This window comes from Archocentrus centrarchus, chromosome 22, assembly GCF_007364275.1.
Source record: "Archocentrus centrarchus isolate MPI-CPG fArcCen1 chromosome 22, fArcCen1, whole genome shotgun sequence".
NCBI lineage: Eukaryota > Metazoa > Chordata > Actinopteri > Cichliformes > Cichlidae > Archocentrus > Archocentrus centrarchus.
The window spans coordinates 27401891-27420715 of record NC_044367.1 but is presented as its reverse complement, the minus strand read 5'-3'; the positions used below and the strand labels follow the sequence as shown (position 1 = coordinate 27420715).

At 43.6% G+C, this 18825-nt stretch overlaps 2 protein-coding genes across 2 annotated transcripts; one reads left to right on the top strand and one right to left on the bottom strand.

Annotated features, from left to right (window-relative positions):
• Positions 1 to 993: 993 nt before the first annotated feature.
• Positions 994 to 12560, top strand: syf2 (SYF2 pre-mRNA-splicing factor). Its single transcript, XM_030719417.1, has 7 exons — positions 994 to 1084; positions 1333 to 1431; positions 4582 to 4707; positions 5577 to 5694; positions 9438 to 9528; positions 10724 to 10822; positions 12227 to 12560. The coding sequence occupies exons 1-7, from the start codon at positions 1067 to 1069 to the stop codon at positions 12390 to 12392; spliced, it is 717 nt and encodes a 238-aa protein (XP_030575277.1). The 5' UTR covers positions 994 to 1066; the 3' UTR covers positions 12393 to 12560.
• Positions 12561 to 14655: 2095 nt separating this feature from the next.
• On the bottom strand, positions 14656 to 17868 carry rsrp1 (arginine/serine-rich protein 1). Its single transcript, XM_030719410.1, has 5 exons — positions 17647 to 17868; positions 16434 to 17038; positions 16181 to 16332; positions 15098 to 15172; positions 14656 to 15006 (listed from the first exon to the last, which is right to left on the bottom strand). The coding sequence occupies exons 2-5, from the start codon at positions 17017 to 17019 to the stop codon at positions 14863 to 14865; spliced, it is 957 nt and encodes a 318-aa protein (XP_030575270.1). The 5' UTR covers positions 17020 to 17038; positions 17647 to 17868; the 3' UTR covers positions 14656 to 14862.
• Positions 17869 to 18825: the final 957 nt, after the last annotated feature.

Here is an 18825-nt window from a genome sequence, read left to right as displayed (position 1 = left end):
CATGGCTGGGAAACTTGTCAGATCCAAAGGTCAGATTTTAAGGAGATTTTGAATATATTTGATTTTTTAAATTATAAGAGTTGAAAAATCAAAGGCACTGATTCCACCTTTATCGGGCATATTCATTAAGCAGTTTTCCTAATGAGACGGCTTTTGTTTTTCCAAATAAAATTATCAGTACTTGAACAGCAGCTTGTGGGAACATCTAGTACAAGCATCCTCCTGCTTATGTCATTAAGGCTCTGCCTAAAATAGACAGGTGCCCCTGGAGCCACAGACTGAACCTTTGTTACACTGATTTGACCAGAGTTTAAATTTTCTAACGAGCTCACATTTTGGTTCCTTTCCACAGATATTCTGAGAACTTTAACTGTGTTTTATGGGTACATCATATAATGTTCCTTCCACAGAAGGTTTAATAGGAAGCAGGTCACATTCATTATGTTTAATATCAGAAAAGAAGCTTCAGAACATGTGTTGTTGGCATGAAGTGCTTCTTTAATCTCATATTAGTCCTTTAGAAATAGGGTGGTATTGTCTGCCAGCTGACTGATGTTAATGTTTTATTTCCACAGGAAGTTCAGAGACTCCACTCGTCTTAAATTGGGTTGATAAGATTTGGATTGCCAGCATAAATAAGTAGGAGGCAAGGTTTCCCTGCATCTCAAAGGTTGCTTTTCTCAAAGGTTTTCCCAATCCTAATATTTCTAAGAGCTTTAAACAAGAAATTATGTTCAAAATCTTAAAAACAAAAAGTCTAAGAATAAAGTTGAAGCATCATCCTTTATTAATTCTGGATGATCTGTGACGTCTAAGGCGAGTCTTATGTTGTTGGTTTATATGTCTGCCAGACCGAGTTTCATCGCTGATTTCACCAACAGTTTTTTTTACAGCACTGCTTGCAATAATTTTATATTTGTTTTGCAATAAAGTGATTGGTCACCAATTAGCAATTATCGTTACTCTTCTGTTACGTTTATCTTGTACGTAACATCCGGCGCGAGTGCTAGACTTCCTGTTTTCTTCCTTGTTAGCTACTAACAGTTAGTAGTGTCGCAGAATAGCAATGGCGTCTTGTAGCGAGGTTAGCATTTTCTTCTTGTTTGTGGCAGTTTTTTTTACTGAGTGTTGGATTAGAGTGGATGTATGTGGCTCTTAGAGCGTGATGTGTGTTTTTGCTGACAGATGCTGTGTTTCTTAGTTGGTTAAAGTGTCGCGTTTGTGTACGAGGCTCAGGGAATTCACCGTGTTTGCTAATGAGCGTTAGCTCTCTGGCTGCCAGCTGCCTCTCAGCCAGCGGAGATTTTCATTTCTAACCGTTTTTGTTTGCAGGAGCCGGCCGCAGCTGCTGAGGAGGAGCCCACTGAAAGCTTAGCGTCCCTGAAGAGAGAAGCGAGACTGCGGAAGTTCCGGGAGCTTCACTTCAAACGGGTGAGCTTCAGTCAGATTCACCCTTAAAGCACATAAACCCGGTGTTTTAGAGCAGCCATGATAAATGTGAGGCTCGGAGGAGAACCGTAGTGTCTTTATATGTCCATTATTTCTCCAGGTAAAAATTCTCACAGAGATTAAAACTATGTTTTTTAGCAGCAGAGATCTGGCTAAGAAGAAGGCAACAGATATAATGGCTCTATACAGTAGGTACAGTAGTTTTGAAAGTTGTCTATTTGATTTCAAATCTAATTTGATAGAACTATTCACACAGATTACAGAACACTTTCGTTTTTGGAAATCGGACCAGGGGTTCACATTCTAGAGGGATTTTAATCCAGCAAATCTGGGGGCAAGTCGTTAATACATTTTGATGGTAAAACAATGAAAAAACTGTGATTTTATTCTATGATTTTGAAATAAAACGCAGTACTTCTTCAAATAGGCTTTCAATCACTTGCTTAGCAATTGCACAGGTACCTATAAGATTTAGGATTGCATTTACATAATGACCCTGGCATTAGCACTTAACCTGAACCTTTAACCTTCAAGGTCACGCGGTCATGACTGTGAAATTTTGATCATATCTGAAATATAGCAAGTAGTATATCAAAATAAAGGGAATTTGACAAAGATTATGAATCTGCAAATGAAAAAGGCTGATGGACTCATATTAGCCAGCAATTACTTTCTTTCCTGAAAAGAAAATGAAAATTGAAATATTTATATTTGTGTAATATTTACCATATTTGCTTTAAAATATTTATATTTAATATATATTTAATGTATTTATTATTTATATTTTTTAATATATTTATTAGAAATTGTATTTAGATTTTGTTATTATTCTGATCCATTACAACTTGTATATTTGGGATAAAAACAATTAAGTCCATGCATTGATCAAAAATAATAAAACTTGTTTTTTCCGTAGTTCCTGGTACCTCGCAAATGTCACTCGACGAAGGCGGTGCCTAGTAAAGCGCTGGCGTGGTCAAATTATTGTTTCAAACTTTATAGTTTTATGATTAAGGGAACAATTAATCAATATAGAGGGTTTTCTTGGTGGTATGAGGGGTGTGAGTGTGCAAGATATTGGGTTAAAAATTCACCTTTGTTTGCAAAAATATTTATTTTTTTTTAGAGAAATCCGATCTGAACCGGACAAACTTTGGGGGAGACCCCCGACGGCGAGTCAACACGAATTGCTAATTCTTCCTCCGGTGTCGTAACATACTGTTGGCATGTGCGAGTGGGTCTATCCAAGTACCTAATTATAGTGTAGCACACAGAGTAGGTACAATAATACAGAACAGGTCAGAACAGCCTATTTACCAACATCCATCCATCCATCCATCTTCTTCTGCTTATCCTGTTCAGGGTTGCACGGGGCTGGAGCCTATCCCAGCTATCACAGGGCGAGAGGATGGGTACAGCCTGTACAGGTCGCCTAACACAGCGAGACAGACAAACATTCTCACTCACACCTATGGGCAATTTAGAAACACCAATTAACCTAGCTCCACTAACTGCATGTCTTTGGACTGTGGGAGGAAACTGGTGAAAACCCACGCAGACACTGGGAGAACATGCAAACTCCACACAGAAAAGCCCGGGCCTTCTAGCTGTGAGGCAACAGTGCTAACCACCACACCGGCGTGCTGCTCTATTTACCAATATAAGCAAAAGTATTACACATAAAAAAAGACACATCAGCAGGCCAGCGTCAGGCCTGTTTCACGCCGACGCTGGATGGATTTGCAAAGTGTGAAAGTTGAAGTGAGGTCATTGAAGCCTCTTTCCCACCAACAGGGTTCCGGAGCCGGTGCCTTTATTTGAACCGTTAGGCGGGTTTTCCACCGCGGAATCACTCGGTGCTCGGCCAAAAAACGGGTTCAACTCTGGCCCTGCAAACTAGCTGGTCTCGAACCACGAATGCGTGCCAAAAGCGGCAGAAAGGCTTGACTCTGCCGTCTCAACATCAAGTTTTCTACCGTATTACATGTGTATTAATGAGAAAAGCGAAGCGATTTTCACGGCTGTGAATTAGGTTGGGCTCTAAGGCTGAACTTGCTGCTTTGTATCAGTTCATATCACAGATAAAAGGACACAAAGTGCGTACTTGTCGTCTTGCTCTAATCGCTGTCTGTGTTTCCCTCTGTGCTGCACACAGATGCTGCAGTAGTTTGGTTTGGACCCTAAAACTCCCCTAAAGTGGAGCGTGTTCTCCCACGTTTGTGCGCTTCGGGTTCCGTGTCCAGACGAGGACCCGCCCACGCTCATACGTAAAGGAGCGCTTCACAGAAACGCGGTGGGAACGCGGGCCCGTTCTTAAGCGTTTCGCCGGTTCATTGGGAACAGCACGAGCACTGGCACGTGAACCGGCTCCTCGGCGGTGGGAAAGTAGCATGGGTCAATTTTTCAATAAAGCACACTGCTCCTGCTGTGGTGATGCCAGCCTTATTGCACAGGACTGAAAATGTGTGGAAAAGGGTGGTGTCTTCTAAATCAAAACAAGCTGCCTGAATGTGACCATAATACATGTGGAGGTCAGGGCATAAAAACTGCATGGACAGAACCACCTGCCAAGTCTAATAAATACTGCTTAGAAAGTTTTAAAAAGCTTTTTTTAATTTAATTTTTTTTTTTATTGCTCAACATTATACTTTTGAATGTGCGTTCACAGCAAACTCAGGGTGCGTTAGTTTTACTTTTCGGACCCACTTACAAGTTGGACTGTAAATGGACTAGTTCTTATATAGCACTTTTCTACTCTAAGTGAGCGCTCAAAGCGCTTATACAACAAGTTTGCATTCACACCCATTCACACAAGCACTTTGTGTTTTTAAGCTAAGTGCTTACTGTCTAACAGTCACACACATGCATTCTCCAATGCTTGCATCGGAGAGCAACTTGGGGTTCACTACCTTGCTCAAGGATACTTGGCATGCAGCCCAGAGGGGCCAGGAATCGAACCGCCAACCTTCCGATTAGTAGGTGATCTTCTCTGCCTCCTGAGCCACAGCCACCCCGCAGTCGCTGTATGTGACCCATGAAGAGGTTCCCAGGAGTATTGTTTGTTTTCCCCCATCGAACCTTCTTGCATGCAGCTTCTCGTAAAACCTGTGATTTTGTTATTTTTCCCTGCAGAATGAAGCGCGTAAACTCAATCACCAGGAGGTTGTGGAGGAAGACAAGAGGCTGAAGCTGCCCACTAACTGGGAGGCTAAGAAAGCTCGACTGGAGTGGGAACTCGCTGAAGATCAGAAGAAGAAGGTACTTCACTCTTTCAGTAGTGCTGGGAGTAAACTGGATGTACTACTATATTAGTCAGAATTTTATGCTAATTTCATACCATAGATCCCAAAAAATGCCTGCTAGGACTCTCTGAGGGATTTATTCTTTTAAATGCGTCATTGATGGTCACTGAGAGTCTAAAGAGAGGGGGGGCTGGTATTAATTGTGTAGCCTTCTCACTCTCAGACGGTGGGAATGGAAGTGGACCGGTATTTAGGTAGCTCATTTCTAATCTTACTGACTCCTCAAAGCACTTTTAGTCTACAAACCACATACACTCATACAGCACTTTATTTCTGTATATTTCATAATTACCTAACGTGTCTTTGGACTGGCCCATCAGATCATCACTAATGCAGTTTCTGCACAGTGTGAACCGTGAAGGTCCAGGCATTTTCCGAAATTTCCATTTCTGTCATATGTAGCACAACATAACGTGTTCTCATTACTGAAAATAGCCTGTTTGCATTTGGAGTGTAGTCCGAGTGCTCAGGCAAAAATCTGGAAGAACACCAGAGAAGATGTGCTGGAGGGAATACACCAGAGTATGTCAACATTACAGGGTACCCTCTGATAGGAGCACATATAGCCATGGGATATGTAAGAATATATCTAATTAAATGAGTTCCTTTGTTATACAAAGGCCAAAACAGAAATTTGTAGAACCATAAAATCATGTTGTATAATTCTGCTGTTGATTGTATGAAACAGTTCAAACTTTTAAAGTTGCATCCCTGTGGGCATTTTATGCTGGATTTACTAGAATCTAAATATCTAAAGTTTTGTCCCATTGCAGTACATTTTGTCCTAATTTGAGCTGATTATTAATTATCGTTTTCCGGTTCCAGGAATGTGCCGCTCGTGGGGAGAACTACGACAGAGTGAAACTGCTGGAAATCACTGCTGACGATGCGGAGAGGTGGGAGAGGAAGAAGAAGAAGAAGAATCCTGACACAGGATTTGCAGGTTGGTCGCTCCACTAAAGACAGACACAGACTATTTCCTATTAGATCTCTCTTCATCCCATCAGCTCTGTCTGCTCGGTCTGTTTAATGAGTAACTCTGTCTAAAGATGATAGTTTATTTTTAATCTTTAAAACTAGAGGCAACATTTCCATGGTTCTGCCTGTGGAGGCAAACAGAGTGACAGATGACTTCATGATCTACTCGTGCAGCCTAACATTTCATCATGTGGTTTTATTTGACTAATCAGTTAATTATGCCACTATAATAACGGTGATTGCATAATTGTAGAAACTAGCCACAACATGAACGTGCGCGTCTATTGGTGTCTTCGTTGGCACAATATAAACAGGAAATAGCGGGCTGAGCTTGCGCAGCGATAGCGTCTGTGGTTGATCCCATTAAAGATTCACTCACATCCGCCAACATCATAACGTTAAAGCAACAGTAAAATGTAACAGGTCTGCCGAGCTTTAAGCAGCGGAGTGATCGTAAACGGTTACTCAGCTTTCATCGTTCAGCTCTTTTTTATTTTCACATCTTAGAAAATGTCACAGGCACCCATATTCACAGTTTGGTTGGTGTAGTTGATAAAAGCAGAATAATTCAGATTAATCAAATCTATCAGTAACTGCCAGCATGTGATTGTACCTGCAGTGCAAGCAGGCCTGTGTTTCCAGTTCATTCACCTCATTTATTCATATGTCCAAGTCTAAGGTCTCATTTACCTTTTATCAGCATACACACCAACCTTACATCTGACCCTCGGAGGAGCCACTCGGACAGATAACCGAGCGCTCGCCGTCACCAGCCTCGATCCGGTCCACGTGAAGTTTGAAGCTCAGAGTAACAGCGTCTCCTCGTTTGGCTTTGATGTTAAAAGAATTCTAATCTGATTGCATGTTTCTCGTCATCTTTAACATCCAGCATGATTGTTTAACACAGTGTAAAAATAGGCCACGTTTAATGATTGCATTGACTGAGGAATCTTTTTGCTAGTGTTACAAGGCGATCAGATCAAACGTGGGCAACCCTCCTGTCACGCCACACAGTCTCAGTCTATTCGGTTAGGAGATACTTTTAACCCAATTTACTGTTGAGAAAGTGGTGCGCCGTGATTCTCGTCTTCTGTTTAGTTTCCCGTTTATCGCTCAGAGGAGTGCTGGTGTTACGGATGCCTACATTACAGCACAGTGCAGGGAGCCAGCTGGTTTTAGTTCCTCGTGTCATTCTGTCCATTTTTGTGTACTTGGTTAGCCGTTAGTTTTCACTGCACCGTCTGTACTTCTCAGAGTTAAGAAGGTTCAGTGTGGCTACAGCAGAAGAGTTGTTATAGAAGCTGAATGGATCCGCTGCAGACGAAGTTCAGCACAGCCGGGCTGTGGTGATCAATCTGCTGCTAAACCGGGCTTTCTAGATCAGGCTCTGTGTGCGCTCACATAAACACAGGATGATGTTTTATCAGGTGATGATAGAATCGTGATCAAAAATCTATAAAGAACATTAAAAAAAAGTAAAATGCAACACTGTTGCAAAAAGGGTGAGATTAATGCTGCAGAAAATTGTTAATCTGCAGATTTTGAGCACAGAGCGGTAAAAAAAATGTTTTTTTGTTTTAGTTAATTATTTTATTACTGAATGCTGTTGTTTATTTCTAAGGTGACGACTGCACATTAGAGCTCTGAAACATAAAACTGGATACATGTGAACATTAAAGGTTACTGTAACACAGCCACATAAAGGAGATGTGGAATTATGGGATATTGTCGTCACCCCACCGGGAAGGCAGGCAACTTTGAAAACCGTGAACGCGATAACTCGAGAATGAGGTCACCTAAGATGTTCAAATTCATACGTAGATGCATCTGCTGAAAATCTCAGACGAGTTAGTTCTTACCATAATGATGCCAATCACAGAAAGTGTTCTCAGGGGTTCATAGTTATTATTATTTTAGCATTTCATATTCCTGGTTCTTACTCAGCCATTTGCCCTTGAATTGATATGGGGAATAAAGTCACTCAGGCTCACATGCAGCCCGTTAAGATCTACTGAGACCGTTAATTATGTGCTCTAGAACTTGTACTTCCGGAGGATTTGTGCCACCTAAAGATTTCCTTCCAGGTGACTGTATTTTAGGATTTTGCAGCTTCTCGCTTATATTTTGGAAATCCAGTCACTGCTAAGACATACTCCAAATTAGATTTAAAAAATAATAATAATAGAACATAATTAATATAAACCTCAGCTGTCCACAGACGAGATTTGAATATCATTAGTGAGGCAGATGACCTGATCTGGAGGGGCAAACTGAAATCCTTACATAAGAGAAGCCAATCGAAGCTGAGAGCGACCTGCGGCAGGTGGAGAGGCTGCAGAGTCGGCTACAGGGGGAGGTGGTGGTGCTGGGAGTTCACAGGCGGGTTCAGAGACTCACTGAAGAAGCTGTTCAGCAGTTATTTAGTGGCATAAATACCAGCACTTTTGATCCCTCATAACTTCATAAGTACAGTAGAAAGTCAAAGTCGTGCAAATCGGATTTTCGCTCCAGTCGGATGGCTTCTGCAGGTCCCGATTGTTCCTAACGTTAATTCCAATAAAAATCATCGCCTAAATCGGATCATACAAGTCAGATTTTCACCTACCTCGGATGAAAAATCTGCTCCCATTGTAATAGATTTCCAATGAAATGTGATCGCATGCATCGACTCGTTCATGCACAACGACACACACTAACGCCTGGAGATGGCTTCAGCGTCTATACAGTCACGTGATGTCTGGATCGGCCGCACTGGGCGAATCAGTTTATTTCACCGGAGACGATCATGCCAAGTGCATGAGAAAAGGGTAAGCTACAAACTCGCACCTACGAGCAAAAATATGAGATTATAACATTTGGAGAAGCAGATCCAGGGATGAAGCAGAAGCCATTGCAACGAAATTCGATGTTAGACCCCAAACTGCCTGATACTTGGAAGAATTTTGACCAGTCAAATTTAATCCGACTTAGACATAAAATTCCATGGGCCAATCCGACTGAGGCGATTTTAACTGTATAAATCAGTTTTACACACACCTCGGGCATCACGATCTAGAGCCAGAATGTGTTTTTGTTAACCAGCTGTGATGATGGTATGAATCCTAGTTTGCACCAGTTTAATGTTTCTGACCTAGAGGAACAGAAACAAACGGTAAAATGGACTGGGATCATTTTTTTTCTTCTCTTAACCCTTAAGTCTCTTAAAAATCCACCAGTCATGAATTTTTCCATCTTGGAATCTCTCCTCAGGAATGTGATGCTTTGTGAATAACTTTCATCTTTCCCAGGATCTAAACTTTGTCACCAGGAACAGGTCTTAGTACCAGGAAGCTTTGTGAATACAGGTCCTGGAGCCGTACCATGTCAGACTGCTCCCACTCTAATCTGTTGGGGGGGGGGGCTTGCTGTGTCTCCTAAATATGGCTGCCATGTGTGGCATCAGAACCTCCCCCGAATTAAAACCTCTGGGGAGAAAATAATCAGCAGAGGGGCTTCAAAAAAGGAAGGGAGGAGGAGGAGAGATGCCTCTTCAGCCCTCCTTAACCAGCCGCAGGTTGTGTTGCTGAGCCTCGTGCCTGCTTGCTGTTTGTTCCACTAATTATAGCTCTCCCCCCCCCCCCCCCCCCCCCCCCCCCCCACTCCTCTCTCACACACAAACACACACACACACACACACACACACACGCACACACACACAATGGACTACAGGTTATGCAGAGGCCCAGTTCCGTCAGTACCAGAGGCTTACCAAGCAGATCAGACCAGACATGGAAAACTACGAGAAGCAAAAGGAGGAAAGGTGAGTTAGGCCTCAGGCCTGTCGAACAGACCGAAGTCAGAAAGCAGTCAAACCTCAGGGACCCTGAGGAACTTGTGTATTTCTCAAAGTGCTGGCAGGTGAAACTGGTCACAAAGTGGCGCACAGCGCTGCACGGACAACCTCGTCGTGATTGCTTTGGCTGCCATAGTTCTTTTTAGTTTGCATGGAAAGCGCTGACTTTTCTGAAACGCTCATCCGAAACGGAGCCCGTTTCCCTTCAAAGTAAAAGCTGCTCCTTTAGAAACGGATTAGAAGAGATTAGTTGGCAAGTGTTTGCAGACAAGTCGTCATCTTCCATGCAAACTACAGGTGACTGCAGCAGTATGGTAACAACCCAAGCAATTGCAAGGAGGTCTTTGGTGCAGCACCTCTGTGTGACCAGTTTACACTTAGCAACAGCCAACAACCACTCGCCGGCTGGTCAACGAAAACACGTTTTTCCCTAGTGGGTAGATCCCTAGAGGATCTACGCCCAGTCTCTAGGCCGTATGTGGTTAAAGAAAGAGATCCTGGCTGTGGGAAAGATGCTCTGTACTTCACCCGTTACCCAGCATGCATGTTTACAGAGAGAGGTGCTCCAGCCCCCGCTTGTGGCATCACCACATCATAGAAGCAAAAGTTAACTAGCATTGCACGTTATTAAAATATGAACGGTACATTTAGCTGACTAATATTTCTTGTGTTTTTTTGATCCAGCTACACAGAAAACTCTAAATGTCCCGGGGCCTCACAGTTTTATGGATTCCCACAAACTCTGCTATAAAAATGATGCATGTTGAGGTCGTGGCTGCTGAGACCAGAACTGTGAAATTTTCAGTCAAGTTTTGTGATATTGATCTAGAACCCAATCATCATGTGTGCGAAAAGTATTTTCTGTGTATTAATTTGTGTACCCCTGATTTGCCCCGTGTGGTGTGCTGACGTAGCCGCAGAGAATGCACGCTGAGGTCAAACGGGTCAGTTCGATGCCCGGGGCTTCTTCCCGCTCATAAAAAGCTGCCACACGCAGAACCGTGAACGATGCACCATCACGATTGGCCCCAAAGCAACGTCGTCTTCCCTCGTTTAGGTCGAGCATAATCACAATGATGGGATAGAAAAATGGATTTAGGAATGTTAAAGTGCTGATTATCTGTGGTTATGCATTTCTAATTGTTTTGCTGGTGCTCCACAGCGGTGAAGACTTCCACCCCACATCCAATAGTCTGATCTATGGCACCCATGTTCCCACAAAGGACGGCATTGACCGCATGGTGGAGGATGTTGAGAAACAGTAAGTCACATTTTTAAAAATGCAGTGCCCCCTCCTCTCCTGACCATCACTAAATGTTAGATCTACATCAGCCCGACTCGCTGGGCAGCCCGCTAAGATAAACCTCTGTACCCACTGATGCTCTGTGGTTAAACAAAGTGAAGCATGTGACCCTGAAACAGAATTTCATCCACCCGTGGCAGTACGGAAGAAAAGCGAAGCACAGATTGGTTAAACTTGGTTATTATGATTGATTTGCACAATCAAAACTGCCCAAAATGTTTATTTTGTCACATGTTTGAGGATGATAGTGGGTTCACGTTGGTTAGATCTCTGCTTCCCAACTCTGGCACACTGCAAACACAGTGTGAAGATAAGCAAAGGCAATGCGAGGCGATTTCAGTGTGTGGAAGAATTCAACCCTGGGCTGTAAATTCTGGGGCAAACGGGGGCAGGAGGTAGTTTACTACTATCGTGCTTTGGCAGCCGGTGGCAGCTGGACAAAGTGGACCCAGGCATCATTAGGGCATCATTGAGTGTAGACATTGATTTCTCCACTCTTGGTCTTGGTACTCCATCCTCCTTGGGGTGATCACAGTAGCATCTGGGGACCAAGCTTCTGCTGCAGTCCCGTGTTTTTCTTCCACGTTCTGACAGCAGAACCTCTGCTAGTCTGACGTGTCCTCAAGCTTCATTTTAGAATGAGTTGGGAAACGGTCAGCCTTCAAAATTCCAGCGCTGCAGCTAGCCAATCACATCGTGTTATGCCAAGATGATTGGTAGTACACGTGACATCAGAGTGAAGGAGAAGTTGATCAGTGCTCTGAGGAATCACCCTGTAGATGACCCAGCTCGCTCATGTAGAGGTTAAACAGGGTCATAGGCAGGGCACCGTCAACCGTAACAGACTGTGTACACGACTAAATGTCAGACAGATGGCGGGATGCACTCGCAGACCTTTGTGATAGAGGCGTCTGTAAGGTGCCGAGACAAAGAGGTCTAACAGTAGCTTCTGTCTCACCCACTTTTAATGTAACAAGGCTGAAGGTTTTCTCTTTCCTCCAGAAATCTTTGGCCTTTTGGTCACCTCAGTCTTCCCCCGAGCTGTTCTATATTTACGACAGTCGAAGGACTGTCAGAGGTGCAACTGCAGGGCATTAGACAAGGGTTTGGATGCCAGGGTATGACGCACAACAATGCTTTGAAGATGCAGTGGATGAGGAGTAGGAGTTCACAAATTGACAGTATTTTCCTCTTGAATCCATGCATTAGGTTTTCCATCGCCACTCAGCTCGCCAAATTTTAAAATGCGTGCCTCCAAATTATTGCCTGCAGCCAATTATTGTTATTGGATCCTCCACGGATGGAGGCCACGCTGGTTTATGAAATCTTCTCTAAGCTGCTTTTATTTTTGCTTTGTGTCAGGATCGAGAAGCGGTCCAAGTACAGCCGGCGCAGGGCCTACAACGACGACGCCGACATCGACTACATTAACGAGAGGAACGCCAAGTTCAACAAGAAGGCGGAGCGTTTCTACGGCAAATACACAGCAGAGATCAAACAGAACCTGGAGAGGGGCACGGCCGTGTAGAGCGTCAGAGCTTCGCTTTTTTTTTTCTTCTTCCTATAAAAAGTCCGAGTGTGTTACCAGTTTTTTGAGCTGAGATTTGTAGTATTTTCTTGTGTGTGTGTGTACAGTATGAAAAGTCTGTCTCTGAACTCTTTTATTTTTAATAAACCACTTCCAATTATCTCATTATCTCGCACACTTGTTGTTCTTTTTTATTCCTGTGGCTTCTTCTGCGTGTGGTCTCATGATGAGACATTTTGAGCGTGAGAATGAACCGTTAACTTGCCATCGAGCCTCCTTGGGGCATGTTTGGCGCAGGATGGCAGCCAAAAAAAGATTTGAGCGTAGATGCACGAAGGAAACGGGATGCGGAGCAACAGTTGAGTAATTCAATTTATCTGTTTATCTCCTTCATCTCAGCGCTAACTTGCCCAAAGCAGATAAGTGAACAGAAAGCCTTGTGACTGCAGAGATGACATGCAAACAGGCTCCCGCTGCCTGAATGTGGGGGGGCTGCGCCCTCTGCTGGGCGAGCAGCGACAGGACTGAGTCGGAAAGGTTAAAGGAAGATTAAATCTGTCCTTATTTGAATTTGATTGTACCTGGATGTGTCAGACCCTCGGAATAATTTCACGAGTCGTCCTCAAAAATGATACGTGTTTATGTGAGGCTGATGAAAAGCGGGGGAAGTTCTCCTTTTGATATCTGACTCTGATCTAGAAGTGAGTGTTCAGGTTTGTGCAGTCTTATCTGATTAGCCTGAGGACACCGGCTGTAGCAACACTGCATAAATTCACTGTTGTCTCTGACATCTCTGACTCATTCACAGCCAACCAACAGTTGGTGTACCCTATAAAACAGCACTGATTTAAAGCTAGTAAACAAGACTGATGCCAGTGTCTGCCTGTGAAGCTCCTTTAAAAGAAAAAAAAACTGGCAACATGCAGCAATGTCAGGATAAACCTGTCTTCTCACCTTCTCCTGTTTAAACGAGCTCAAAGTTTGTTTTATGTGTTTATGTATCAGTGCAGCCGATCTGTATCAAGTGATCTGCGCCGTCTCCCTGCTGCTGCTTCATGTATTTGCGTGCAGTATCTCCCATCGGAGTCGTTAATCACACAAGTCCGCTTACAGCCGCAGACACGCAGTCTGGCAGTGCAGCACTCAGATGTGTGATTTTACCTTTGAATTTGTTACTGATCCGATACAGAAGTGAACATCTACAGAAGGCTGCAGATGTTCACTGTCTGTCTCCTGACTGCTGTAATATTGATGCCAAACGTGTCATGTTGGAGTTTTTGAGACCTCGTCATCACCGGTCGGATTTTTTCCCCCTGAAAATCAAGAATTGCACAAAAATCCCAGATGTCGCAAAAATGTTAGAAATCAAGTCGTATATGCAAAGTGATAATTTTTGTCAGAAGTTTCAATAAACACTCCAGTTTCAAAACTGAATTTTCTGGTAACTACTTGATACAGGGATAAAGCAGGCTTCCTACTTCTGTTGGCCTACACTTGTCCAGTTTCCTCAAAATTTTCAGCTAGTAGCTCTTTGGAAATCACTTTGTTGGTGATAAAATAGTTTTATGCCTGTCAGACTGGGTTATCTGACATTTTTCATAAATTTAACTCAAGAAATGGGAAGACGTGTTTCCATGACAGGCTGCTGGCAAAGTACCTGAAGATACAATTTAAAGTTTGTGTAGACACATCACTGGGTTTTTTTTTTTTTTTGGAGTTCGGGGCCTTTCTATGCTTGAATGATTCATATTCAGGCTCCCATAAATACTTGCCAAAGCTATTCCTTCCCAGTTATTCCAACAGCAGTGAATTAGAGTTCTTCAGATGGTTATCAGACAAAAACCAGGTTTTCCTACATTTTGGTTTGTTTTCAAGCTGGACCACCCCAGCCCTAACACGTCACATCATTTTAGCTGATTAGGCTAATGTAGGGAAGTCCCTGGATTTTGATGTATTGTCATACTGCTGAAAAATCTGCTCGGGATCTACGGGGGCATAATTAGCCAGTGGAACAAAAACCTTGCCTAACCGAGCTGAATTTTAACACTGGTTGAATCACAATGAGAATTCATGAGGTCTGGAACCTTCTAGGTCTTAAAGTCCCACAGGCAGCGGAAACAGTGCCACCATGTGGTTATTTCAGATACCGCAGGTTTTCTGCTCAAAGCAGGAACCTTCTGGGAGGACATGGCAGCCGCTCAGCCTTCCCTTTGAAACAGTTTCACCTGAAGACTCATGAGCTCAAAAATCAAACAGAAACGAGTATTTTTAGTGAAATATTTATTGAATCTATAAACACCACAAAAAAACAAAAGGGAAAGAAATAATCCCACCTGAACGATTCTTCACTTCTTCCCACAAAAACCTTTAACATCTGAAAGAAAACACCAACGTGTGAAATGATACATCTCAAACGTACAATATATTACAGCATGTACAGCGTCCGTGTGCTCTGCCCGTGACTGCGGGTTTAGGTGTGTTTGCGTGCACTCGAGGATTGGACTGATCTGACTGGGATCCACTGGCCGTAGGGCTTCCTGCTCTCCACACTGTCCACTCGGGAGGTGACCTTTGCAGTAGGAGGAGCTGCTGCCGTTGGTTTAGCAACAGAGTTCTGGAAAGACAATAAGATGCTGATTTTAATATCAGGAGTCATTCAGAGCAGCGTGAATCGGGGAAATGTCACTTCAGCTCAGCTCACTTACATTAATGCTGAAAGCGATTTTCCCTTTCAGGGACGTCTTCGGGCTGGAAGCGTCGCTGGGCTCGTCCTCGGTGCCCTGTTTCAAAAACAAACAGCAGACCGGAGTCATTTACGAGCACCTAAACATGCGGCAGAGTGACCTCTGACATTCTGATGGTGATATTAGATGGAAAATACTTTACTACTGCATAGGCAGGTATATCTGCAACAAACTGCAGCTCTCATGCAGCCCCCCCCCCCAAAAACACTTAATGCAAGCTTCAAAGGTGAGACATTGTTTAAAAGTTAACCATATACAAAAGGAAGTCTTCTCTGTCTACAGTGGCAGAATGGTCACGCAGGTTTCCCAGCCCCTCAGCACACGTCTCGTGTACCAACTTATCTTTGGCATATGGAGAGGAGTTCTTCATCTGTTTTTAGCTCTATAATGCAGTCCTGCGCTCCATCAGCGAGTGGAGGGTTCTGCTAAATAAACAACCCATTTCAACTGAAAGCATAAATACATTTGTAATATCAGACTTCTACTTCCTTTCTGCATGAAGGTGAGTCAGTAACAACATTTGAGTTTGCTGCATCTATGTGTGCAATTAGCAGACGTCTAAAGTGTGAGGTGTGTCATCTACAGCTGCATTTGTTTGGCCTCTACTGGAGAAAATACACATTGTGCAGATTACGAGTACATTTTTGTTGTCACCCAAGTCACATGACAGCCCTTTAATCCCAGGTGCCGATGAGTGAAGGAGACCACTGTCATGTTATCTATGAAGACAGGAATAAATAGAGAGTATGTGTGTTCCCTCATGGTCCAAAGGGTTAACACAAACAGAAAATTCAACACAACAGACCACAGGATCATCACAACTATAACATCTGAAAACAGTGCTGGAATACATTAACGTCTACTCGTGGTAAAATTAAGAGTGCGCACTGCTGCGCACTGCAGATATTTCTAAGGGTCTTCACAGCCCACTTTTTATTTCTATGGACACATTAAATTACAGCTACATCTCTGGAGTCTCTTAAAAGCCTCGTCTTCAGTACGTGGCACTTTCCACGAACAGGTAACTTTTCCTCAGACACTCACCTGTGACTCAGTCTTTTGGGAGCCTTGTCTCACCCTTTTCTCTGGCTCAGGATCTGAAAGGATTGGCTTCACGCTCTCGGGAAGTTCCAGCTTCTCCACTCCCAGGATCTTCATTGCATTGGCCTTTGCAGCTTCAAGGAGAACCCGCTTGTCTGTTGAACAAAAAAAAAAAAAAAAAAAAAAAAAAGGACATTTAATCAAGTGTATTATTTCAACTTGTTGCCAATTAATGCACGTCTTCTGGGTAGCTTACCACGCATGCTGAGGCTGACTGAACGCCCAGTGGACCGGGATCCGGACCGGCTCCTGGATGGAGATCGGGAAAACCTGCATCTGTACTGGCTCATGCGGCCTCTGTACCTGCTCCAGCGGACGGGTGACCGGGAGCGGGACCTCGACCTCGAGGCAGACCTGTAGCGTCTGTGGCATGAGTACCTGTCAGGTGAGCGGCTGTATGAGCGAGAGTGGGCCCTGTAGCGGCGGGGCGGTGAACGACGAGAATAGCCTCTGCTGTATGTGCGATGGTCGTCGCATCGACAGCGAGGGTAAGAGCGCGACCTGGAACGAGAGGAGGACCTGCTCCTAGAAGATGACGATGAAGAGGACGAAGAAGAAGACGATGACCTGTTGTATCTCCTGCGTCTGTCGTGCCCCCTGTAAGAGCCGGAGGAGCAACTGCTGTCATAGCTGCTCCGGGACTTGGAGCGGGATCTGGAGCGTGGTGTGGAGTGGGATCTGGATAGGGATGAAGCAGGGCTCTTCTGGTCAAAGATCACATTGAGGCCGTCGCTCTGGCGAGCATGCGCCATCTCAGAGTTGGAGCCTGTTCCCTTGGCCATTGTGTTGTCTTGCCACGGGCTGGAAAAGACAACATGCATGTGTTAAATCAAACGCTTTAAAGCAGTCATCAGCAGCATCCTGGTTTAGTGGTTTTTAAATTAAGGCCTTACTGGGGGGTGTTAAAGTCCATTTTTAATGTTGCATAACCACCGCGCTCATTGCTACCCACAGGGAGCGTAGCACCGTTGCATAACTGACTGCAGACTACTGGAAATTCCCATTTCAAGTCAATCTCGAGACAGAAACAGAGCTCTGAACAATAACCCGGTTACAAAAGCACTGTTTAAGTCACTTTATATTTTAGAAACTTGTCTCAGCGGTTAAACTATTAAAAGCCAACACAGACGGTGCATATCAGCTCTCAGTGCTGCCCCTAGCGAGCAAAGGCCGGCAAAGCAGCGTTGCGTAATCCCCCGACTGACCGGGCAGAGCTGGAAATTTCCAGAATGACCTAAGCTTGAACTTACAGCTCTCTAAAAGTTGTTAAAATGCAAAATTTTACAGATGGTCGCTTAACAACATTCACGATTAACATGTTATTGAGAATAAAATGTCATTAATAGAAACGGTTTCACGTAATTCCAGCTCGGAAACAAAACAATGCCACCCGGCGCCGTTTAGCTTACCAGCTCGACTGTAACTCGAAGCTTTTCTTCTCTCAGCGTCGAGATTAATTTTAAAGGCAAAGCTGCGTCGAAAATATCGCCTCCAAAAACGTATCACAAAACGAAAAACTGACAAAAGCGCTCAAAATACTCGAGTTCGTCGGTCTATAGCACAACGTTTCAGAAACGTAGCCGTAGTCTCCTCCTCGAAGCTGATCCGTCCGCCGTCGTCACTGAAATGAAGGCGGGCTGGAAACCGCGGCGGCTTTAAAGCCGCTTCTGGAAATTTCCATTCACGTGATGTTCGCGACAATTCGATTCTTTTGAAAGAGTCGAGGTCTTAGTGACTCCTTGAAACGAACAAAAGAAGTCAATCTACTCTCGGTTAAAGACGTCGGCTTCTTTAAATCGATATTATCCACTCTAAATTAAATGACTGTTAATTAACGTTGTCATATGTGTGTTTCTACAACCAGTGACGAGTGAAAACAAGAGGAAGGAAACCGATTCAGCAGCGACTGATTAAAAATGTTAAAAAGAATCGAATCGTTCGGGACGACCGATAAACCCACAGAGAAGGCGCCGCATTGAGGGTGTTTTTGTTTTGAAGGGCCGAGCGCTGATGCAGCACCGCAGGAAAGGATGCAGAGGCACTTCTGGGATGCAGTAAATGCTGTTGTATAATAAATATATTTTATAAATAACTTCCATCCTGATACAGAGCAAATATCAGGACATATTTTAAACCTGCAGACTTTATATACATACACATGCTTGTTGTTATTTATTTATTTATGAAAAACATACTTTTTCTGCGTGTATTCAGTGCATTATGTGTTTCCTGTGCAAGAGAGGGTGTACAGATGAACTCTGCAATGAATGTAGTGTAATTTTACCATGTATGCATACCTTATATGCATAAACCCTTGCTGCTCTCCAGCAGTAGATAACGTGTGATAGGTGGAGGGAGGGGGATCCTTTGAGTTTCTAGAAAATTCCCCTCAACCTAAAACATATTTCTTAAATTATATCTGCAGTATTTTCATCCATAAAGGGATAAAAGAAACACAGGAGCAGGTGAATATATCGGTTGTTGCTCAGATTACAGTGGACATCAATGTGATTATATCATTTTATTAATACACAATATACACAGCCAGTAGTCAGATAGGTTATATAATAAATAAACATTAATTATGC